General features: G+C 43.1%; 1 protein-coding gene across 4 annotated transcripts in view; it reads left to right on the top strand.

Moving 5' to 3' along the window:
• CREB5 (cAMP responsive element binding protein 5) overlaps nucleotides 1–25,943 on the top strand; it is a 416,932-nt gene that overhangs the window by 261,638 nt on the left and 129,351 nt on the right. Inside the window, exon 1 of one of the 4 annotated variants that reach the window (XM_009242928.4) lies at nucleotides 14,219–14,632. The exons of the other annotated variants lie outside the window; for them this stretch is intronic. Within the exon in view, the coding sequence (XP_009241203.1) occupies nucleotides 14,586–14,632 (47 nt within the window). The 5' untranslated portion in view covers nucleotides 14,219–14,585. Of the gene's footprint in view, nucleotides 1–14,218; nucleotides 14,633–25,943 lie in introns of those variants that run through there. 4 annotated transcript variants of the gene reach the window in all.

The following is a 25,943-nucleotide window of genomic DNA, read 5'->3' as shown; positions in this document are numbered from 1 at the left end:
CTTGGGTTGCTTAGTCGCCGGTCAACATGTGAAGGTTACAACCAGACAGAGAAACCAAGAAAGACGAATTGAGCCTTTCAGTTCTTCTTTGTTTTGTTTAGTGGCCTCAAAGAAAAAGCAACAAGGTGGGGTGGATTAGAGTATGAACACATCAATCAACTGCCTAAGTGTGTGACTGGACTCTGCCACGTGCCAGCTGTGTGACCTTGGGCAAGTTACTTAACCTCTCTGAATTTTTGTTTCCTCAACTGTAAAAGAAAGATAAAAATAGCCAGATTTACTTTTAGAATGTGAAGAGACCTTACAGATTAGCTCTTAGCACATTGCTTGGCATTTGGCAAGGACTTTCTAATTTAGCTCTTATTTTTCTTATAATAATTATTATTGCACTTTCTTAATCTTTTTTACCTTCAAAGTTTCAACCATGTACTTAATGCCTGTGAGCTTTACACCTTAAAAAGATGAAAATGGTAAATTTTGTCGTTATGTATATTTTACTACAATAAATTAAAAAACAAGTTGCAATCATCCCAACCAATTAAATACAAAAATCACTTTCTAAAATAAAACAACACACATTCAGGACACCAGACAAGGAGATCAGTTGTATTATGGAAAACACACACACATACACACACACACACACACACACACACACACACACAATGGACTAGGTTTTAAAAGACCTGGGATCTAGTTAATAACTCTGTGTTCTTGACCAAGTCATTATACCTTTCTAACCTCAGTTTTCTCCTTGGGAAAAGTTTTAAGAAGATTAAAGGAGATAACAGATTGCTTTGTAACACATATAAATTGGTATTATTGTGCCTAGAGTCCCTGCTGCTTTTTATCTGCTTCTAAGAACATATCCAGCATGTTGTAGAGAACTGCAGAAAAAAAAAAATGCTCTGTTCATAATGCATTTATTTGGTTACAAAAACATCATGGCATTTAATAACGTACTATAAAATAGGCTCTGATAAACTCTGATTGACAGAGACTGGCTGTCTTGACCTGGTTAACGGGAAATGCCCTGGGCCTCAGACCCAAGGCTGACATATTGTTCAGTTTCACAGCTTCCACTCCCCAGCCCAAAGCCAACAACGAATTCAGGGAAATTACTGAATGAGACCTCCCCTACAATCCAGAGATACCAGCCCTCCCAGTGCTGTCATAGAAACAGCTCTGAAATACTCAGAAGGGGGCCTGGAGTGGTTGAGCAAGCAAGCAGCTTAACTTCTCCCTACTTCAGTTTTTTCACCTGCAGAATGAGGAAATTTGGACTTTAAAATTTTCATGCTCCAACACTGTATGAGATTGTATTAACAAAGGACTTTGAAAATTTTAGGATATTTTCCTGCTCTTTTTCCATAAATTTGAAGTAACCATTATAGCATTTGGCCTCTTAGATTACCTTGAGCCCCCTGGACCCCAGAAACCACCCGCCCCATACCTTACCTCTACTGCCCTTTTCTAAGTCAGTGTAGGCCATCTTCTGGGGAGGGAAAGATTGATTTAGACCCAGTGCCACTACTGTTGAGCAAAACTTGGATTTACCCAGAGTAATATAAGGATTTTCAGAAACATCCACAACTTAGCTTTTAAATCTTAAAATGTATTAATTGGTGTTTGCAATCTGGGATGCTGAATTTCTCAAATCTTCCATTTGTTTTTATACTCAGGGCCTCTTGGGTCTAATACAATGGCTATCATCACACATTCTAAAAGGACCTCCCCAGTTTAAAACCTGTCCCAGGATACCTGTTTTCACAGATGGAGAAAAATCCAGAAAGCATCTGCTCCTATTGTCCCCTGGAAAGCAGCTCTTAGAACCCGCTGGGCAGCCCACATTCCCAAACTGTCCTGGGACCCTCTCAAAGTGAGAAATGGCATAGAAGTCTTAAAATCACATACATTAATAAAGTGTATTGCTTTAAAACATGCTTTATGATTTTCTTTTTAATCTTGCTCTCTAAACTTAGAAGCTAAAGAAGGTCTACATCTCATGCCCATGGGCAATTTTAATTTTATCATTTTTGCCAAGTTTCAAAAGTGGTAATGAATAAAGCAGAGCCCGTGTTGACATGGAGTTTATCACTCTTTTTTTTCTTTTCTTTTTTTTTTTTGAGACATTCAATTCTCGCTCTGCCACCCAGGTGGTAGTGCAGTGGTGTGATCTCGGCTCACTGCAACCTCCACCTACTTAGGCTCAAGTGATCCTCCCCGCTTAGCCTCCCAAGTAGCTGAGAGTACAGGCGTACACCACCACACTCAACTAATTTTTGTATTTTTTTGTAGAGACAGGGTCTCATCATGTTGGCCAGGCTGGTCTCAAACTCCTGGGTTCAAGCAATCTCCCCACCTCAGCCTCCCAAAGTGCCGGGATTACAGGTGTGGCTGCCATGTCCAACAGTTCATCTCTTGCATATCAAAACTACATATATTTATTTAGGTGTTAGAGCAGTGTTTTAACTCCCCCAAGAGCATCGATGGTAAAAGGACAGGGTACATAGGCAGCAGGGTATTTAAAAGCTTTTGGACTCAGGTAGATTTTTTTTTTAAGTTCCTAATCTTTTCTTACCTGCAAATAAGATCTTCAAATTTTCTGCATTACAAGAGTCCCTTTCTTGATATTTTCAACCATAGGGAAAAGGGATGGAGCGTTTGCAGGAAGGTGTTAGGTAAAAGGAGGACCATTCTCCCACTCAGCTGAGAGTGAGTTGACTTTTAATCTCTTTCCTGAGCAGAACCCAGCTACAGGAGCTACTGAATAGTTGATGTCTAACAAATGTATACTTTGGAGTCATCTGAAGTGACTGTTGTACTGACATTGGCTTCCAGGACTCTTCCCTGTCCACTTCCTGGTTTTCCTCCCAGCTCACTGGCTAATCCTTCTCTGCCCACCTCTTACTGTGAGAGTATCCTGCATGACTCATTTCTGAGATTTACACCGCCTATGGCTTTAAAGAAAGTCAATCGGAATTGATTCCCATTGGATGTCTTCAGTGCAGACCGACCTGCTGAGCTCAGATGTTCCTGTCCCTCTGTTCTCCTGATTCCTCTGCCTGTATGTCCAAAACAAAACTCTGGATGTTTTCAAACCACATGTGATCACAGTCTTCTTCACCACAGTTGGCACAAGCCTGCATCACTACTCATCCAGACTATTGCAAAATATCTTACCTGTTGTCCAATCTCGAATTCTTTCCCTCTGACAGTCTGCTCTCCACACAGCAATTAATGCAATTTTCTTAAAATAAAAATCAGATTATGCTAGTCCCTTCTCTAGAGTTTCCAATGGCTTTTTCTCACCAATTAAAATAAAACAGAAACTCTGTAGTGACTTGCAATACTCCACCTACCTCTCCCAGTTTACCTCTTTTCCCTCTCTTTTTCCTTCCCTCCAAGATCTTTCTTTTCTTGCGTGAAACACACCAATTTCCTTCCTGCCTTAGGGCATTTATCTAGGTGGTTCTCTCTGTATACCTCTTCCCTGTAGCCATACGTGGCTCCTTCTCACTAATCAATCCTCAGGTAAAATGTCATCTCTTTGGAGGGGAGTTGCCTAACTATTTGTTCTAAAAGTCTTCACCACATCCGATGCTCCCTCTCATCACCATGTTTTATTTTCTTTGTAGCCATTATCACGATCTAAAATAAGAGTATTTGCTTGTTTACGTGTGATTATCTCTTTCGACCCATTAGAATGCTGGTTCCCTGAGGTCTGGGATCTTGTTTGTTTTGTTTCTTTCTGTGTCTCTGAAATAGAGCCAAGGACTCAACAGGATCCTTGTACAAAACACAGCCCCCAGCATCTTTTGTCCTGGTGTCTCAGAGCCCACCTTTAGAACTTATGACTTTGGTTTTCCCTGCGTTATCAGCATATGAAATAAGGAAAATTTGTCTTCATCAGCTAAAGTCTTTTGTGAGATGACTTGAAACCAGTTAGGAAGAAGAGGGTATCAGGAAATGTAGAGAGAGGTAGTGAAAGGGGAGACGAGAGAGAAACAAAAGGATCTCAATTGTGCTGAGGTTTGGCCAGGCCAGGAGGGATCAAGTAACACCAAATAGCCTTTGTTAAAATAACAGAAACTTTGACAAATTAAGACGGAACTGCCTCAGACTGAGTTATAGGACCTTCTAGACTCAAAACCACCTACCCTTGCAAAATGGTGCAGTGTGGATCCTATTTCAGCTTGGGATAAGGTGCCATATGCTGATACATATGACGGCAATGCAGAGTTGAGATGAGGAAGACTCTGGGTTCGCCTATAAGAAGTCAACACCAAAGACATTTTTACCAAATGGAAAGGGCGATTTACAGGCATTTATAACTTATTTATTTCTGAAAGTCTCTAGAGTTTTAAAGAGGATTACTGCCCCAAAGCTAATTCATTCAGATATCTGTGTCATTCCTAACAATCACTATCTCTTCATTCTCCATGTCTTGGAGAGTCTCTTCTGTCAACACAAAGCTTCTCTGAGTAAGGGGGTGTAAAAATCTCCAGCAAGGGTCAGGATGAAATAGGCTCAATGGCCCTAGGCTAGAAGATAGTACATGACCAAAGAACTAGGTAGGAAGCCTCTTTGCTTTCATCATAACTATCATTATTTTTCAGGTTCACTGCCTCTTCCTCCAAATCTACACACGGATTATTGCATTATTATTGTTACTATTTTCCCAGACATTCAGCACCTACCAAGGTTTTTCATTTTGTCTATTCCCTGGGCTTGTGTGTGTGGTGTCTGTCTCCGTGGCTGCTTCTGTGGCGCTATGACAGTATTAATATGACAAAGAGTTGGTCAAATAGAAATTATGTAAGGAGTCTCATTGTAATTCAGACACTTAATTTCCACTTAGCAGGAGATGCAGCCCTTGATGACTCACAGGTCGCGATCCTCATTCCCCTTCCTGGGTCACTTGTGTTTTTGGGTCTGTGGATAGACTGGCACTTTCTCCTCTCAAGTGCTGTAGCTCTTTACAAGCCTAGAAATTCAAGACTTTTGAAAAACGTTGTTAACATCCTTTTGGGAGAGTGATGGGTGAAGAGCCCCAGAGAAGGAAACCCTGTGCAATCATTAGTATCCAGAGGCCACTGTTGATGTGTAACTAAAGTTCAAGAAAATAATCAAGGTATGCCAGAGTCGTGGTAGATGGGTACCTGCAATAGACTTCTCAGTTACCACTGGTATCCCTTCCCCCATCCCAGCATACCCTTCTCATGATTGTCACTTTAGGAGACTAGGAATATTGCAAAATAAACATCTGGAAATGTTGATAGTAAACATAGAAGAGAAATGTCTTGCAAAACTAGCCACAGGTCAGGAAACCCTAATCTTATCATGGGTCCTGGAGACCATAATGCCATAGACTGTTCAGATGGGTGTTACGTTACTGTGAACACAGATGTTTTCTTTCCATCCATTGTGGGCATCCTGTTTTGGAAAAGCCACTATAGCCAATGTCTAAAGCCTTGATCACTTTAGGACAGATTACTAAATACTTTTTACCTTAAAATAGAAGAGGGGGAAGGCAATCACAGCTCCTTCAGAGCATGGACAGCAGAGACATATAAATGTATTTATATATTTTTTTATTTACTTTATCAACTTTATTTATTTATTTATAAAATTTCCATGACCATAGGATGACCACGTACAAGTGTGGACTATGGATCACTAGCATCAAAATCTCTGGGGAGTTTTGCTTAAAAATACATATTCTGTCATAGCACCACAGAAATAAGGCCCCACCTTGACCTATATAATCTCCAAGGTAATACCTGGAGACCTACGTTTTAATCTATTCCCCAGACATTCTCAGGCACACCACATCTGAGAACCACCGACTGATGTTTGCTGATTTGAGTGCCAGGCCAAGGGTCAGCCTTCAAGGGATTGAGATTCATTTCTTTGTGCCTGCTTTTCTTTACCTGTAAAAGGGCATAGCTTGAAGTTTAACACAAAGTGAGCATACTTTTTCTCTTGGGGGTTTTTAACCTGGGGTCCACGGTTAAAAGGAGGAGTCAGAGTGTTCATTAGATTTTTCAAGGAGGATTATTGCCCAAGAAAAGTATGTTCTAACACCCGCTTAAATGCATGCTTTCCAGTTTGGGTGGGTGCTAAAAGAAAGGAATTGGCCGAGTGTGGTGGCACATACCTGTACTGTAGTTCCAGCTACATGGGAGGCTGAGGTGGGAATATAACTTGAGCTCAGGAGTTTGAGGCTGCAGAGAGCTATGATTGTGCCTGTGAACAGCCACTTCACTCCAGCCTGGGCAATGTAGTGAGACCCCATCTCTAAAAATGAAAGAGAGAAAGAAAGAGAGAAAGAGAGAGAGAGAGAGAATGAATGAAAGAAAGGGCACTGGGATTGGCCCAGACAGTGCATGGATCTCACTTTCCTTCCTATTTCTATTAATAAAGGAAGAATTTTCAACTTTGTAAGAAATAAGAAATTTAGAATCTTTTTACTCCTAAATCTACAGAACCCCTTGGACATCATAATATCTACTTTTCCTCTTGTAAGAATGGAAAAGAGGCTGGGTGCAGTGGCTCACGCCTGTAATCCCAGCACTTTGGGAAGCCAAGGCAGGTGGATTACTTGAGGTCAGGAGTTCAAGACCAGCGTGGCCCACATGGTGAAACCCTGTCCCTACTAAGAATGCAAAAATTAGCTGGGTGTGGTGGTGTGCGCCTGTAGTCCCAGGTACTTGGGAGGCTGAGGTGGCAGAATTGCTTGAACCCCGTTGGCAGAGATTGCAGTGAGCCGAGAGGCACCACTACACTCCAGCCTGGGCGACAGAGTAAGACTCTGCTCAAAAAAAATAAAAATAAAAGGAAAAGACAAGCCTGCATTATTTATAAATCATATAGTACTCCATGTCTAGAAAAATCAAAACTTATACCAAAGCATTTAAAAGAGTCACTATGATCATTTTGTTAAAGTTTAGAGATGAATTTTACCATAAAGCAGGATTAACTGCACCTTTCTCTCCAGGATTCTGGTGTAAATAGAGAAACCACAGTCATGTATGGGCCTGAGAGGGACAGTAGAATGTGGAAGTGGGTTTGGAAACCAAAATATTATGTCAGCAGTTTTCTCTTTCATTTATTCACCCTTATCAAAACCAACTTTTTAACTCAGGGGCCCAGTTAATAAAAACATAGATAATTTCATTTGGAAGTCCCAAGAGCTTCATGTTTGGGGTTTAAAAAAAATTCTTCTCATCCCCTCCGGGCAAAAGTGTTGGAGGGCGAATTCTCCTTGCAGAAACCCTCTTAATAAATCAGTACTGGTGAACTTCTCTGCTCAGTGTAAGAGAAGGTCAGTTATTAAACAGACACAGAGCTCTACAGCTGGAATCCTTGTGGAAAGAAATGAAACCACAAATACAATTCCTTAGTTTAAGCCTGCCTTTTTATTTCTAATACCTTCAAAACCTCTTCAAACTCATTCTTACTTTTGTAGTTCTTTTTTTTTTTTCTCATTTAAACATGTTTTAACAATGAAAACAGCCAGCAGAGTATATTTTCAGGGTTATCCTACAGATATGTAAGTAATCCTTTTCTGAGGGCCTTTATGTGGAATTGCAAAGTGCTGAGGGGAGACAGAGGGAGAATATTCAGAAAGCAGATACTGCAGTGTTTTGAACTTATCATGTGCAAAGGGACAACATTTTTCCACTGATTATGAAAGTCCCCATGAACTGCTTTTCCAGATAAAAATTCTCAGCAAATGATGGTCAGCTTCTGGCAGCCCCAAGTTGTCCTCTCTGTGAAATGGGGAGACCCACCAGGGGAGCCTCAGAAACCAGTGGCTTAGGGGTTCCAGGAAAGGGGCAGGCATTGACTTTGCAGGTTTGGCTCAGAGTGTGGCCCCTGATGAGATTTCAGGGTGTAAAAGGGAGGGGACGAAGACCAGGTGAGCAGTGTAAGGCCCTCTTAGGACCCGAGGGAAGTGGCCTTCTACATTTCTTACTTTTTGATGTTATGCCATAAAAATGCTCTGTTCTTCTCTGCCTCTACTCCAACCCTCATCCCTTGGAAAATCTCCCTGGTCAGAATCATGACGTTCCTAAGACCGTTGTCTTCCCACATTGCCTCTCCTGATTCCAGGGCCGGTAACAGTGCTTGCTTCTGGACACATGGATTAACCCAGGTCATGAGGAACACTTGGATTATAAAAGGTGTTAGTGTATCAGTACAAAACAGTGAATGGTCGCATTCCCAACTTTGCTATCAGACAACTTTTAGTTCAACTCTCAGCTCACAGTGGCTAATTGAGAAGAAGGAAAGACTGCTGAAAGCTGACACTGTAAGGAAGAGTCTAGTCTGTTGCAGGCATCATTCTCCATCTCCCCAAAGAGCCAGGCAGGCCCAGAGCTTCACCTGATATTATTCTACTAACCCTACCCATGCTCATGAGTACACAGAGTAGAAAATTATCTCCAAACAAGGCTTGGACTAAGGGGCACAAATGAGCCCCCTATGGCTCAACATTTAAGGGGGCAATTATTCTCAGGGTTGGACAATTGCAGACCTGCCCCTGAGAGTGAGTACCTCCTTAAATTTTGTACCCTAGGCCCCTCACTTGCTTCAACCTGGACTGGTCCAGTCACCACACTTGGTCAAAGGGGAAAGTAGGAATTTGGTTGATAATCTCCTTTAACCAAGGTTCCCCATAGAGCCTCCAGGAAAGGCCTCTTTCTTGCACATCATCAATTGGGTTGTCCACCTCTCCCAAGCATAACTGCTCTGAGCCAGTCTTGATCAGCTACAATGCTTTGTCTTGGCTCCACTCAACACCAGAACATGAATTCAGTGTAGTTAGTCTGACAACATCATTAGGCTCCAATCCTGTATAAACTTTTACCCACAAAAGTTTGGACCTCCTTGGCCGAGCACTATGGCTCACACCTGTAATCCCAGCACTTTGGAAGGCCAAGCTGGGAAGATCACTTGGGTCCAAGAGTTCAAGACCAGCCTAGGCAACATAGGGAGACTTTGTCTCTACAAAAAGTAAACAAAATTAGCCAAGCATGGTGGTGCACACCTGTAGTTCCAGCTACTCAGAAGGCCGAGGTGGGGGAATCACTTGAGCCCAGGAGGTCAAGGCTACAGTGAACTGAAATCATGCCACTGCACTCCAGCCTAGGCAACAGAACAAGACACTGTATCACCCTATCTTAAAAAAAAAAAAAAATTGGACCTCCTGTCCCCCACCATTATTTGAGTTCTTCCTGTAGTGCCCACTCTAGTCAAAGAGATTGGTTAGAACTGACATCACCTTTCTTTGGATATGATAAAGTCCTGGTGGCAGTGTCTCTTTTTTTAGTGCACCTCAACAACCATGCAAGAAGTCCCAACAGGAGAATGTTTAGCTGCTCTCACCTCAAGTTCCAGTTTCCCTGGATGTCTCATGTAGGAAGCTGGTGACAATAGTCTAGGATCAGCTGCTCTGACATCCACCACAGAGTGCTCATTCTGCCATCCCTGCTGTGGGGGTCCAAGAAAAGGGGTGCAAGAGGAATCTGAGGCCCTCCAGGGAGAAAAGGTATAGTGTAGGGATGGAGAAGGCTGACCAATAGATTTCCTAGGATTTTCTTGTTATAGGTTTTCTAGATGCTTCAGATCTTAAGGAAGCTGCAGAAAAAGTGTGAGCAATAATACAAACGGGAAAAAGAACTTTCAGGAGGCAACATATTCAGGGAAGACCGAGCAGCCTGCGTTGCCACTAGTTCAGGCTCAGTTACATTTCTTTTTCTCTAATTAATTTATTACTATTATTATCATTGTCATTATTAGAGACAGAATCTAGCTCTGTCTCCCAGCCTGGAGTGCAGTGGTGCGATCATGCCCCACTGTAGTCTTGAACTCCTGGGCTCAAGTGATCCTCCACCTCAGCCTTCCACCTCAGCCCCAGTAGCAAGACTATAGATGTATGCCACCACGCCCAATCCCAGTCACATTTCTTAGGGACCTACTGTGTATGGGCCAGGTGCTAGGTGCTAGGGAGATGAAGATGTATAGCACAGTCTGTGCCCTGGAGAAGCAAATGGCTGCTGAAGAAGACAAGCATGAAGAGATTCTCTCCATAGCTGGCTTATTGCTGGGATAGAATCTGCTTCAGGATGCCAAAGGAGCACAGAGTAGTGGCCACCCCTATCCCAGCCTGGTAGCCCAGCAAGGAGACCATGGAAAAGATAATGCCTGAGCTGAGGATTGTATTCATTCATTCACACATTCATTTATTCAACAAATATTCCAGGAGTATCAACTGTCTTTCAGACATTGGTTTAGGTTTAAGTGGTACAATGACTTGCACATTTTAAGAAGTTAGAGAAAAAACACTATAGGAAGCAGAATTGATGATAATATTTTAGGGCTAATCAAATGGCTCTTGTGACCTCTTAATATCCACCCGCAAAGGTTTCCTGATGCCTCCACCATTATAAATTCATTCCTTTGTTTGAGACACATTCAGCATTGCCACATCCATGAATTACAAATAGGTTTTGACACAGGAAAGGCCAGTGAATTGCCTAAGGGTACTCAGTGCCAGGGTTGGGGTATAGGAGGTGCAGTAGTTACACGACAGGAGTCACCAAGGGCAGATCACTCCCTTGTCTTCTCTCTGGGAGCACCTGGAGCTGACTTCAGCGGGGCTGACAATTTAAGCCAGCGAATCCTGCCTGCACATGGTTCAGGATGCATGCTGCACCGGGTCACCTAGGCTGCCCCTCATCCTCTGTCCACTGTGAAAACACGGGACACCCAGGTTGAAGGGAATGCTGAATGACACCATGTGGGTGTGCAGTGGTCTGTGACCAGAGGGTTCACTGGAAGCAATTTGCAAAGGAGGCCTTAGAAAACCACCTGGATGGTTATTGTAAATTAAAAAAGGAAGAGATGCCACTTTTTTCTGAATAATTTTTAATACTAGGTTTATGGCTGGGTACATGTGATAGTCATTACAGCTTATTTAACTCTGAAATTATCTGGCCCCTCAAACTCCATTGGGACTGTAGAAATCTTGGGTTAAATTTTAAAAACAACGTTTGAAAGAAGATGATATGCTTTTCCTTGAGGAGAATAAATTCAAACCTAAAAGAGGGGGAAAAAAAAAACCCAGCTCTCTCTAGGAAGGATCTCCATTGTTTCTTATATTTGCTATGTTTCCCATAACATGTTTGAGCTCAGAAATTCACCCAGGCACACAAAAGGTCTACTCTAGTCGGCTGTTGAGCCCCTCCATCCCTGCAATCCAAGTTGTGCCTTTTCTATTGGGTTGTTTGGAAAGAGTCCAAAAGCATTCTGAACTCTGAGCTCAAATCTCAAAGGTTTCCACTTTTTCGGAGCCGAACATTTCATCAGGAGCTGGGAGTGTGTGAGTGAGTTACACCGAACAGCTGCGCGGTACCCACCACCCTCTCCCCAAGGATGACACGCTCTGCAAAGGAGGGTGTTGTAAGCATTCCTGAGCAAGCCAGCTAATCTGGAGACCTAGCCTGTTGGCCGGGGGCTACTTCTAAGAAGCCTCCCTCTGGAATTACAGCATCTTATGACTTCTATCTATGAAGCCCCCCTTCTTCAGAGGAGCAGCTAGGACATGGGGTAGGGGAGAAGGCCAAATGGGTGAAAAAGGAATCTCTTGAGTCAGAGGGGAATTTCGTTTTGGGAACAGGATCTTGTCTCTCTTTAGCTGCTCACAGGAAGGAAAATGGGAAAGTAGGGCTTCTTTTCAAGCGGGGAGGCATCCAGCAGCCAGTGGAATGCCTGATTTGGAAGGGGCAGGAGGGAATATTTATGTCCTGAACAACAAGTGCAAATGTAAATATTCAGACCCTTTGAACTCTGAAATTGATTTCAATTCAGGCCAGCACTCCAAAGTTGTTTTATTGGGATGTCGAAGTGTTCTGGCACGTTGGTGGCTTAACGGCATCATCATCAGACCCAGACATTTCTGGGTCCTTGGCATTTGTCTGGGTTTTAGAAACACCGTACCCATTGGCGATGTCACTCCCTGATCAGAGGCACACTGGCCACTTTCAAACCTCTTGTTCTCTTACTCCTACTGGCAGAAGCAATGATGCTGGCGGGTCTTATCTGAGATCCGTGCCCAGCATTGGCTGAAGCTATCATCTCCTTTGTTACTTCCCAAGCAAGGCACAGGAAAGCCATCTTTACCTCACCTCTATTTAAAGCACAGGGTCCCTTTTGCCTATGTCACTGAAAAACAGCAGAAGCCTGGTATCTAGTGGATTCACCCAGCCCCGGTAATATGGTATAAGGAAAATCCTACAGAGAACATTTTCCCATTGAGCTTACAAAAAGATGTAAATTTGGAAAACTCTACCACATATCCATTTTGCACCAAAAATAGTAACATAAATAAAACATTTAAATAAGAAAACTAAAGTGGGGAGGGGAGATTTTGGGGGTAGAGAAGGGAAAGCGAAAGTCCATAGCTTGATATTAACCAAGATGGTCAATGGCTCATTTAAAAAGGAAGAAGTAGCTTATACAAAATCTTGCCAACCTGCCTTGAAGTGTAAAGGCTTGTAGAAGCTATTGAAAATTTTGTTTTATTTATTCCCCTTAGCAGAAGAAAAATCAATGGCTGCTTGGCAAGTCAGACGTAAATGAGTTATACAGGCCACTGACATGGTGGACCAAACTTTATAACAACCACATTTGCCGCTGTCAGGCCACAGGCTTCAGTGGCGCCAGCTGTAATTATGGCTGATCACCTCTAATTCAGAGCTGCCTGCCTTGATAAAGGTGTCACTCGGAGCTACTGTGGCATCAGCATCAATTGAGGATGTCAAGCCAAAGGGCAGCCTGCTGGAGAAAGCACTTCCCCACCCCAACCCCCAGGGTCCTGGAGACCCTTGGGCAAATATTTCTTTTTAACTCTTCACCCTGAGTACCGCCACACTCTCTGAAGCTGTGATTTAAATTCCAGGGGATTCAGATGAATATCCCTGACCTCCATCAGTGGACATCTTTAATCAGCTGAGAGATTTCTCCAAAAACACAGTTTAGAAGTCAAGATCCTCTCTGCTTTGCAACGTGCAAAGAGACAATGTTTGTCTTACCTACCTGATTCACTGGCCACAAAAGGCATTAGGGGCAATAGACTGTAGCACAAGCCATGGTCATTTTTGGAAAAGGAAAAAAAAAAATAATTGCAGCTTCATGCCTTTCTTCTGCTTTTGTGGTATTTAAAAGAAATTCTAGTGAACTTCCCATTTTCATGTTACTTTTTTCTTTTTGAAGGAAACATGAAGGGTGGGGAGAAATAGCAAAACGGAGAGACGATGGGGTTAAAAAGCCCTGCTAATAGAGTAGTGTCGGGACTGTTGTTGTGGTGGAGCCCTGAGTGGGGAGGTGTGAAGTGAGGAGTAGAATTCAGCCATTAAAAAGGCTTCACTGTCATTTGTGAAGGATCATGCTTGACTGCCCCCACCTCCCCAGGCTGTTTTTCCTCACTCTGTAATTAAAAAAGAGACACACATACTGTCTGTTCTCCTCTTTAAAGTCACAGATGGCCCCACCCGCACCAGCACCCCCTCCAGCGAGTTGAGTTGTGGGGGCACAGCCTGTCTTTCATTTTAAAGGAGAACTTGTCTTCCTTCCCTCTCCTTTGGAAGGTTCACCTGAGTGGAATGCTAATCTCAGAAAGGCAAGTTTTGTGTTTTGTGGCTGGGGTCTTTTTCCTTTAGCACATGACAGGGTGACCCATAGGGGCCAAGGGAGAAGTGACCGTGATTTCACAGCCCTTGGTGGCTCCAGACACGGGCACATGTTTGGACCAGAAGTGGTTTTGCCCTTGCTGACAGGGAGGACAGATGCGAGAGGTCTCCAGAGGGCTGGTGGTTGGCATTCAGCAACAGAAAATCCCATCCAGCTCCAGGAAAAAAGGGCCCTGGGCGATGGAAACCCTGTCACCTGGTTCTGAACCAAAGCCCAAGCTGCTAACTGAGGTTGGTTTTTCACACTCAGACCTTCCAACCTGCCATCTTTCACTCCCTGCTTCCCCATCTCTACACGTGTCTTGATGTTATTTCCCTTTCTCCAAACACAGGGCACTCTTTTTTTTTTTTTTTAAACCAGCATTTTTTTTTTTTTTTTTTTTCCAGCAGAACCAGCTGACCCCTGCCTGCAGAACTCCGGGTCCCTCTTGGAGCTCTCTGATGGCAGCTGTAGGGCCATCCCCAGCGGCACTGTTTCCCCCTTTGTTTACCCGTTTCTAAGGGCAAGTGCACCACGAAGGCTCTCCGAGTCTGGAACTCAGCCTGGGGCTGTTTTGGTTACATTGAAGTTTTTGCTTCAGTTCTGCCAGATTTAAATGGTGACTTCACTAGCACTGAGCTAAAAAGGAGAAGGGGGAGGAGGGCGAGACCAGGAGAAAGAGAGCAAGTGAGCGAGAGCCCAGCCGGAGGGAGAGCCAGAGCTAGGCGCAAAAGAAGGGCCAGCACATTACATCATCGCTTGGCCTGGAATCAAATGGGAAGGATATGACTCACTCAAGCTAGTTAAGCTTTGGCTCAAATTCTACACACACTCATTCCAGAGCTCTCATGTTCTGCACCTCAGGAGGGAATTCAGCCTCAGTGATGTCCATGAGGTTTGTTTTTAATTTTATTTTCTTTTCTCCTGATTTTATAGATTTTTTTTGCCCCTACTGCCTTCTGTTTTTGAGCCTTCGTCCTCCTCCTCCTCTTCATTTTCTCCCCCTTCTCCCTTTCTGCCCGTCTTTGTTTCTCCTCTTCCTCCTTCTCCTCTTTCCCCAGCCCCTCCGCTCCTCTTCTTGCCCGAAGAGGCATTTCTTTTCACTTCGATCAGAGTTTTTGTTCTAGCACAGAGACCTGAATGAGTTGAACAGAGGCCGGGTTAGAGGAAAAAAAAAAAAAAAAAAAAAAAAAGCAGAGCAAACCAAAGCAACCAGAGCAAAAGGGCCACAAATAAAAAGCGAAGCGAGAAAGAGCAAACTCGGGCGAAGTTTCTTTGCTGCGGTGTCGCTCCTAATCGGAGGAGACAGGGAGAGAGTTAAAATGCAGGAACCAATCGCTTGAATGGTGATGTAATGCAAGAACCGCAGGGTAGTTAAGTAATGTGAGAGCGAGGGGGTCAGGGTTGCAAAGCATTTACCTGCTCTCAAGGGGTTTTCAGTTTATCATCAATTGCAGTGACTGTAACCGGCTTCAGACTGCAATCTCTAATTATTCACAGACGCTCCTTTTTTATCTTGTATTATTAAAAGTAAAACTGTATTATGGTATTTTAAAATAACACGATATTATCACAGCTGTGTATTATTTTCTGCCAGGATTCTCTCTCTCTCTTTTTTAAATGGCTCAAAACTGTTGTCTTTTCATAAAAGGTGGAAGTGATGGTGTGGTGGTTGGTGGGGGGGTTGGGGGGGGCGATTTTTGAGTGTAACTGGTGAATTGTAAATGACTGGAAAACTGTGTGTGTGTTGTATGAAAAGTGAATGATTGTGCTGTTCCATTTATTATTAAGAATATACTGCAGGTTTTAAAAGTAATAGATGATGATCCTGAAAAGTAGTTATAGCCTTTCCCCTATTATTTCAGTGAAGGTTAACAGCAATTGTGCATTTGCTTGAACATGTTGACATTCTGTTGTTCCATGTGCTAATTAATCCGGTGCTATCTTTAAGACTTTTATGTTCTTGAATTAATTTTTTAGATGATATGCTTCAGTAGTGAGGGGGCGATGATGAAAACTTCTTGATTGAGTTGTCTTAGAAACAGTTAATATTTCAGAGTAAGAAATTAACACAAAATACAGGGAGAGAGGGGCAAAGGATTGTGTTCTTAATGTTTTAAGGATCTCGTGTACTCAGAGAGAGAGACTTTGATGTTTTGAAAATTATTACCACATTTCTGTTTCATAGAATAGATTTCGTATTGTGATATGCTGCCTGAGTTGAGTGCTTTCTGACTCCATCCAGCATTACTAGATAGTAATAAACTGAAACCCGCTAAAACAAGAGGGCAAGCACTTTCTCATTCTGGAAACTTCAAAACTTCTCTTGGGCTTATTTAGATGTGATCATCCTACAGCTGGATGCATATTGAGGCATGAGGCACATACCAGAAAGGTGTCTATGTTTATTTATTTAACGCATGTTTTGGATATCATTAATTATGACTTTATGGATCTTCTCTCTTTCCTCCTTTTTTGGGCAGAGGTGGAAGTGGGGAGCAGTGGGGAGAAGTAATTTTTGGAGGAAGTAGCATGATGTGTGGGAAGGCCTGAGTGTTAATTCTGATGCTTGACCTTGAGCAAATCACTTAAACCACCTGGGCACTACTCTAAAGAGCAGGAAAGGGAAAGGTGGGCTAGAAGCTCCTCGCCGCACGGGGAACCAATCTTAGATGATCTCTGAAATCTCTTTCCACTCGAAAGTTCTATGTTTATATCCATGTTCTATACAAAAGTTTGTTACAGAGTATTTGGCATAGCTTTTCAGAGAAAAGTACATTTGAAATTCAGGATGAATTAGTACTTGAAGTGAATGGGGGAGGATGGACAGGAGTATATCTTTCCCCACTTGGAAGTTTGATTTTTATTGGTTTACTTCTTGCTTTTTGGCAAAAAAAAAAAAACATGGTAAACTTTTTAGTTTTCAAATGCTACCTTTGAGGAGACCTCAATGAGATAAATTACCTAGATGAGACTGCCAAAAAGAGTGGCAGAGTAGACAAGAGGGAATTCACCTGCCCAGAAACTTTTCTAAAAGATCCCACACATCCTTCAGATTCATCAAATGGTGCCAAAAATGCAGCAGACACAGACCTTTGTGCTTCAGTTGCTCACATGGAGCAGAACAGTATTTTTAATGAATTTATTCCCCCAAAGATTGCATGACTACTTGATAAGTTTCTATATTTTTAACATAAACTCAAGTTTTTAAAGGGGATTTAAGGCTACATTTGAAAACCTTCAAATATCATGAAAGGCAAAACTGTATGTGCTTGTTAGATAATTTTCCAGACAATACTCCTATTCTTCAGCCAAATTCCAGGGTAGTAGCCTTATTATAAAGTATATATTTATGTATCCGGGGTAGTAGCCTTATTGTAAAGTATGTAGTTATGTACTTATGGCCCAGCTTAATTGTGCACAGGGAAGGACCTATGCCTATCTGTGGGAAGAAATTACCCAGAGCTAAAATGAAACCAGTGGTGAAGATTATTAGTCATTGTGCATAGTTTGATGAGTGCCAAGTGTGTGCTTGGGACTCTTCAGGAATAAAGAGGGCATGACTTCTTTTTTTAGAGCATTACAATTTATGTCGACTTGGCTCTGAATTGTTCACTCATATTCAGAAATGCTCTGCTTGTGACTGACAGAGACAAGGCCAGGAGCACTAGCCTGGCTGTGGCCTCTCCATGCCAGCTGTGATACCAGGTTGCACTTATATGATCTCAGCTCATTATACTTACCCACAGTAACCCAGAGGGCTAAAAATTATTAATTCCACCGTTTGTCAGCTATTTTGTTCTGTTTCATGGTTTTTGTTTTGATTTTTGGTTTTTAATTAAAAATTTTTATTCAGATAAGTATAAATTTACATGCATTCATAAGAAATAATATGGAAAGGGCCGAGTGCAGTGGCTCACGCCTGTAATCCCAGCACTTTGGGAGGCCAAGGCGGGTTGATCATGAGGTCAGGAGATCGAGACCATCCTGGCTAAAATGGTGAAACCCCGTCTCTACTAAAAATACAAAAAATTAGCCAGGAGTGATGGCGGGCACCTGTAGTCCCAGCTACTCAGGAGGCTGAGGCAGGCGAATGGTGTGAACCTGGGAGGCGGAGCTTGCAGTGAGCCGAGATCGAGCCACTGCACTCCAGCCTGGGCAACAAAGCGAGATTCTGTCTTAATAATAATAATATGGAGAGATTCCCATGTATTCTTTGCCCAGTTACCCTCAACGGTAACATCTTGCAAAACTGTCGTAGTACATTACTACAATCAAAATATGGACACTGCTACAATCCGTTGATCCTGTTCTGTGTTCCTGTATGAACAAGCACACACAGTTTTGCCTTTCATGATTTCTGAAGGTTTTCAAATGTAGCCTTGAATCTCCTTTAAAAACTCGTGTTTATGTTAAAATTATAGAAACCTATCAAGTAGTCATGCAATCTTTGGGGGAATAAATTTATTAAAAATACTGTTCTGCTCCTTGCGAGCAACTGAAGCACAAGAGCCTGTGTCTGCTGCATTTTTGACACCATTTCATGAATCTGAAGGATGTGCAGGATCTTTTAGAAAAGTTTATGGGCTATAAATTCTCCCATTTTACTTGTATTTGGGGTGTGTCTGTGTGTGTGTCTGTGTGTCTGTCTGTGTGTTTTTGTCAGTGTAAAAACTGAGAGTCAGGCTTACCCAAGTACATACAAGTTCTGGCGATTGGAGTCCATTTCACTCTAGGTCTAGCTCACCATCACCAACAAACTTTCCATCACCCTCTTGACTTGGTAAGGGAAGGGGCCTAATGCCCTTGCCTGTCAATGGAAGTCATCAAATACCCAGTTGGGGAGTCCTGGTGACAGTGACTGTGTTTTACCTTCCCTTGGACATGGCCTGTCCATGGGCTTTGCCTTCCACAGGGGTCCCAGGGGCTGTGCTCCACAGGTGAGCAGGTAGAGGAGGAGAGATGGCTTTGCTAGCATAACAGAAGAGGCACCAATCTCTTCTCTCTACCCACAAGACACAGAGCAGAACAGTGCCAGCTGTCCATGCCTAAGCATCACCATAGTTGATGCTGAACTCACATTCTTCCTCCTCACCCTCCCGTGTTTCCCTTGGTGAGCCCTTCTATGGCAGGGAGGATGGGGATAACATCAAGCAGGCATTGCTAGTCAGAGAAGCAGGGTGGGATCTCCTGAAAAGAGCATGGCCTTTGGGGTTAAAAAGTCCTGGATTCAATCACTCTTCTACTTACTCGCTGTGTGACTTTGACAAGCCACTTCACCTCGCTGTGCCACAGTTCCTACCTTCTCTGAGAATTGTGGATAACCACACTGACCTCATGGAGCCATTGCGAGGGGTGGAGATAAGGTTTTAAAGCCCCTGGCACATAGTGAGATGATGGGGAAGAAATGGTGGTGGTTTCTGTTGTTGAGGATTCTGTTAGATAGGATTCTCCTCGCAGCAGTCCCTGCTGCAGGTATGGCCTCCCTGACTCTAACTGGGCTTCTTGTTCCAGCATCACTCAGCCTTCTTCTTTCTCTAGCCTTTCTTCTGTTATGCCTCTTTTTAAATTCAGGAAATCAGGCAGGTTTGAGATCACACAAGGTCCTAGAAACACAGAAGTAAAAGGACCATTCTGACTAAAGTGAGGTGAGGATACGACTGATTAAAATGCCAAATTTCCCATGATCTGGGTGGAGGGAAGGACACAGGACATCACAGTTTGGAAGAAAGGATGCTTACTGCCCATTCATGCTCATGTGGCACTGTGAACAAGAAAATAAAGCGAGATGGAGGTGAGTGAATTCAGTTATGAGAACTGAATTCTATTCCTAGCTTGACTAAAAGAAGTTTGTAGGCCGGGCGTGGTGACTTGTGCCTGTAATCCCAGCACTTTGGGAGGCCAAGGCAGATGGATCACCTGAGGTCAGGAGTTCAAGAGCAGCCTGGCCAACACAGTGAAACCCTGTCTCTACTAAAACTACAAAAATTAGCCAGGCGTGGTGGCGGGTGCCTGTAATCTCAGCTACTTGGGAAGCTGAGGCTAGAGAATTACTTGAACCCAGGAGGCAGAGGTTGCAGTGAGTAGAGATTGCGCCATTGCACTCCAGCCTGGGTGACAGAGCAAGACTCTGTTCCAAAAAAAAAAAAAAAAAAAAGTTTGTATTTGTAATAGCATATGTGTGTCATGCTTATCTTTAGTTGGGTGAAGTTACCTTTTAAACTTGCTGCCTCCCTCTCACATATATTTTCTAGTGGTTAAAAATGGATGTTTTGTAGACTGGAGAGAAAGGGACTTCCAAGGAGGCAAGTGGAAGAGTTAGGATGGCGGGTGGTGGAATTATACAACATCTCTGGGGTCCAAGAGGCACCTTGAGAGTTCCATGCTGGGATCCCCGAATCTAAGCTGCGAAAGGGCATATGGTGTCTCAAGCTGCTTGAAAGAAGTATTGTCTCAGATTTTACTTAGTAAGCATTGGTCAGGAAGGCCAGGTCAACATTAAGAAGCAGAAATTAGTGTAGACTGAGAATGAGCCCTGTCATGTGCCTGACAGAAAATAGGCTGGGCCAATCTGGAACTCTACTTAAAAAAGAAGCAGCTGTGGCTGGGCGTGGTGGCTCGTACCTGTAATCCCAGCACTTTGGGAGGCCGAGGCCAGTGGATTGCCTGAGCTTGAAACTAGCCTAGGCAACACGGTGAAACCCTCTCTCTACTAAAATACAAAAAAAGAAAACAAATTAGCCGGGCGTGGTGGCATGCGCACGTAGTCCCAGCTACTTAGGAGGCTGAGGCAGGAGAACTGCTTGAACCCGGGAGGCAGAGGTTACAGTGAGCCAAGATCCTGCCACTGCACTCCAGCCTGGATCACAGAGCGAGACTCCGTCTCCAAAAAAAAAAAAAAAAAAAAAAAAAGCAGCAGCTGTGGAATAAATCACTGGCTTCTCCTTTTTGCTCGCTTTTTGTTTGGTTTTTTGGGATTCTGACCTTCAAAGGGGACTCCTTTTACATTGGATTGCAGCCAGAGGTGTGGCCAGAGGTGGTGGCTCATGCCTGTAAATCCCAGCATTTTGAGAGGCCGAGGCAGGCAGATCACTTGAGGTCAGGAGTTCGAGACCAGCCTGGCCAATGTGGTGAAACTCTGTCTCTACTAAAAATACAGGCATCTACTAATCAGAGAAGCAGGGTGGGGTCTCCTGAAAACAGCATGGCCTTTGGGGTTTAAAAGGCCTGGATTCAATCACTTTTCTACTTACTGGTTGTGTGACTTTGACAAACCACTTTACCTCTCTGTGCCACAGTTTCTATCTTCTCTGTAAATTGAGGATAACCAGGCCAACCTCAGGCATGGTGGCACATGCCTGTAATTCCAGCTACTCCGGAAGCTGAGGCATGAGAATCTCTTGAACCTGGGAGGCAGAGGTTGCAGTGATCCGAGATCACACCACTGCACTCCAGCTTGGGTGACAGAGCAACTCCATCTCAAAACAACAACAACAAAAAAGACTGGGTGCTTTCAGAGGCATGCATTTCATGAGTTTGGGTTACAACAAGAGTAATTTCTTAAAGACTTACACACCTTTGAAAACTGAAATTGACTTAGCACTCCAAAATCCACTCCATAGTACACAAACGCTTTAACGCAAGTCCATACATCTTTCCTTCCTGTACCTGCACTGGCAAGATCACTTATTTAATGATTGATGAGGCAATGCTGCACCCAAGAAGAATTAATCAATAGTTTGCAATTATTATGGAGAGTGAGACAGTAGTTAGACAATAGCCAAGACCCATCTAGCTAGCAACAAATTCTTTCTTTCTCTCTCTTCACATGGCACCAAAAAACTGAATTCTACTTTACGTTTTTTTTTCTTTTCCATCTGAATAACTAAAATAGAACTGGACATATCCAAAAAACAAAGCCTAGAAAAAGCAATAATATGGCCCCCAATGAATGTCAAGGTATCTATTAATGCATAGATTTGATTACTCATCTTAATGGGAAAATGGGGTCAGGAGACTGCGTCGTGTGAACTGGAATGCCTACCATGAATTACCGTGTTTTAGGAGTCCATCGACTTTTTATTTTGCAAATCAAAGATCTTGAATTGAAGTCATGTTGGGCTGCACCCATGTGCTGACATGGCAGACAGTCCAGCTGGCCCTCTTGCAGCCCTTTGGGCCTGTCTGCCCACTTGGCTCTGCCCCTCTGCCCTCAATGGGGCTTGTATCACTGCTTAAAAAAAAAAAAAAAAAAGAAAAAAAATATGTCTGCAAAACAAGCTTTTGTGCAGAGAGGGGAAGCCTAATTACTCGTAATCAATATGGCCAGATGAGATTAGGCCCTGTGGATTGTTTCGGAGTCAGACAGATCTGGGGGCAAACTCTGGCTTTGCCATTTGCTAATTATGTGATTTTTGACAATCTATTGAACCTTTCTGAGCCTTGGTTACTTCATCTATGAAATGGAATTCATAAGAGCATAATACACTTAGCATAGTAAGTGCTCAGCAAATGTTAGCTATTTAATAATGGAACCAGTTGACTTCTTTGGAAGTCTGGATAATAATAGATTTTGGGCATTAATAATGTAGAGAGAAATATTGTCACGTGACAGTTCCTTCCAAGAAAGGTAAACCAAGTCACAGAATGTAGGTGAGGTCATGAGCAGGTGGAGAGGTGAAGAGAGAATCATACTTCTGGCTGTACATGCCATTGGTCAGAAAACAGGGTTTCAGCTCTCACTTCAATGCACTGTAGTTTATTTCAACATCAAAAGAGCAGGGTCTTTTTTCACCGCTTTTTGTTAAGTAGTAGATTTCTTTTTTAGACGGCATAGAGTAACTTCTTTTGCATCTGCCTCTTCTTGACCTTCTTATTTATCATAACACTTCCGTCAGCTCAGCAACACTTTGCAATAAAGGACTGATCCCATTTAATTCCTCTGAAATTAATCATAATAACAGCAATTATAATAAACCCATTTAGTGTAAATGTAGATGTAAATTGCTCTTGCGTAGGATTTTCGCCTTTAGTTTTGCTCTCACCAGCATCCACCCTAATATGGATCATGCAGTGGCCTCTCTATAGCCAGATTATTTTTCTGAGTTCAGATCTTGCCCTAGTTCAGTGCATGGCTGCTTTTTGCCATTTCCTTCCTGTGAGGGCAAACAGGAAGCTCCCTGTGACGTGTACAGGTCACAGAGAACGTCATTTGATTTGAATTTGCCCTCACCATCCAGAACTTCCTTAGTAGTAGAATAATCATCTTATAATTCTTTTTTAAAAATTTTTCTTTAGAGACAGGGTCTCGCTTTGTCACCCAGTGACACAATCACAACTCACTGCAGCCTCGAACTCTTGGGGTCAAATGGTCCTCCTGCCTCAGCCTCCTGAGTAGCTGAAGCTACAGGTGCACACCACTACACATGCCTATGTTTTTAATTTTTTTTGTGGAGACCGGGTATCCCTATGTAGCCCAGGCTAGTCTCAGATTCCTGGACTCTAGCGATCCTCCCGCCTCAGCCTCCTGAGTAGCCAGGGTTATAGGCGTGAGTTACTTAGCCTGACCCAGTCTTATAATTCTAAATGCACTGATGAAGCCAGAACCTAAAGATTGATGTTTCAACCCAACCCATTCACCTTACAGATTAAGAAATCAAAGGCCAGGCACGATGGCTAACTCTTGTAATCACAGCATGCAATTTGGAGGCCAAGATGGGAGAATACCTTGAGCCGAAGAGTTTGAGGCTAGTCTGAGCAATGTAGGGAGACCCCATCTCTACAAAAAAAATTAAAAAATTAGCCAGGCATGGTATCATGCACCTGTAGTCCGAGCTACTCGGGAGACTGAAGCAGGAGGATCACTTGAGCCCGGTAGTTCCAGGCTGCAGTAAGTCATGATGGCGCCATTGCACTACAGCCCGGGCCACAGAGCTAGACAGGAGGGAGGGAGGGAGGGAGGGAAGGGAAGAAACTGAAGCCATCCAAAAATGTGAAGAGAGTTATTCTATATCATAAAACCATTGGTGTCAGGGCCCAGACCAAGCTCTAAGGTGGTGAGGAGCACATTTCTGCCCTGCCAGGCCAGTGAGCTTCCTGGTGCCAGGAATTCTGTCACATTGCCCAGGCTAATGCTTTGCAGTCCCTTTTTGAGTTCTGACTCCTGGGGATGGTGGGGTGGGAGGGAGCAACCAACAGGCAGGCCCTTGAGACTCTGGAAATCATTCAGGCAGCTGTGCAGAGACTCCTGCCTCTGGTCTGGAGAGAGGGGTGCAGAGGCCACAAGATAGCTTGCTTTTTGCCTCCAGCCATGAGCCCCGCTGGGGTCTAGTCAGTGGGCCAGCAGTTGTGGGCCCTAATAGCATTGGGGTAAATGTCCTGGAGTACAGCTCTTTGCTTCCCACCACTCTCTTCTCTCCTCCCTCTCCCTGCCTGAGCCCTGGCTACACTGAGTGCATGTCTGATGAGGACAGAGCTTGGAAGCTGCCCCAGAACCAGCACCCACCCACCTGCAGGATGTGACCTCTGGGCTCTGAACACACTGCTTCCTCCCTCTTCCTCCCCACCTAGGGAACAGTTTTAGACCACAATTCCCAAACAGCCCCACTTTGCACTTTAATCCCAAAGAGACTCCAGCACTTTGTGACCACAGAAAACTTGTCACTTCATTATGATTCTGAAAAAAAGAGAGCAAAGGGTAATTCATAGTTGTTTTAATGACTTTGCATCCTTTCCCATGGAGGCAGCTTTCAGCTGTTAGGCACAAAGGACGCTGGCCTTCTCTGACATCTGACAGTGCAGTGGAGCAGCATTTTCACAAGATTCTTCACAGCCAGTTAACCCAATTAATCTTCCCACAGTCATTACCCAGGTGCCGTACCATTCGGCTGCCCGGGAGCCTCCAAAGCTCCGTTGTGTGGAGATGAACTATTGTGCCTCCCGACCTTGAAAGGATGTTTCTAACTAATTAATGATTGTTAAGTGCTTGGAAAATGTACTGTGGAACTATGCTGGGGCTCATATGTCTGCATCTTCAGCTGTGCAGATGCACTGAATGCAAATCAGAAATCCTTCCTGCCATTTGTAAATCATAGGAAGATGGATATGACCCTTTCTTTTCTCAAAGAGTTATCTGTCCTCCTCCTCCTCTTTTTCTTCATTCATTTCTTCTGAGCTGTGTATTTAAGCTCCCTTTGAAATGGGCCAGTGTTTTGTACCATTTCCTCTACTGAAGTGAGAAGGATCTTATTGGGTTTTTCCAGCCACCTGATCTTTAATGAGGCAAATTGAAAACCACTATTGGCTGAACCATCAGGGAACAAAATGTGGTTTTCTGTATAGTAGTTTTTAAATTTTTTTGATATGAGCAATAGTGGGGAATATATTCTGTATCACAGCCCAGTATATTCACACATATGCATATATATGTACACATATATATACACCTACACATATATACATATGTACACATGTATACACATATACACACACTACATACACACATATACATATATATGTATATGTGTGTAAATGTGTAATGTGTATACACATATACACACATATACACATTACATACACTATATATGTATATATACTTTACATATATGTGTGTATATGTGTTATACACATATACACACATATATATTTGTGTGTATATATACCCATGGAAATATATACATGTGTATATATTAATATATACATGTGTATATATTTATATATACACACATATGTACATTGGATTATGTGTATAATATGCACACATACATATTTATATATACACACACATAATTTTTATGGAATAATACTTAATTTTTACTGTGTATAACATTATTTAGATATCTGATATATTGGATATGTGTCTATTGTTCTAAAATGCTGATAATGTCAGATTAAGCTGATTTCACCAATTTCTCACTAATTGGCCCCCTAATGAAGTGCAGTCAGCATTGGAAACACACTGGTATCATAGAAAGGCCACCGGAATGCTGGGCAAGGATCAGGGGACCTGGGTTGTATTTCAAGTTCTGTCCCAACTCCTAGATTCTCTTTCCCCAAACTCTGTGTCCTCATATAAAATTAAGGTATTTGTTTTCAAACTGAGGGTACCCTCAGACTACTTTTTAAGAAATCCTCTTGTGGAAAAGCCCATTATGGAAAACAGATCCCTGACTGGTCCATATCTCCTCCCATAAGTCACCCCCACCCCC

This window comes from Pongo abelii, chromosome 6, assembly GCF_028885655.2.
Source record: "Pongo abelii isolate AG06213 chromosome 6, NHGRI_mPonAbe1-v2.0_pri, whole genome shotgun sequence".
In the NCBI taxonomy this organism is placed as follows: domain Eukaryota; kingdom Metazoa; phylum Chordata; class Mammalia; order Primates; family Hominidae; genus Pongo; species Pongo abelii.
This window is presented reverse-complemented; position numbering and strand designations above follow the sequence as displayed.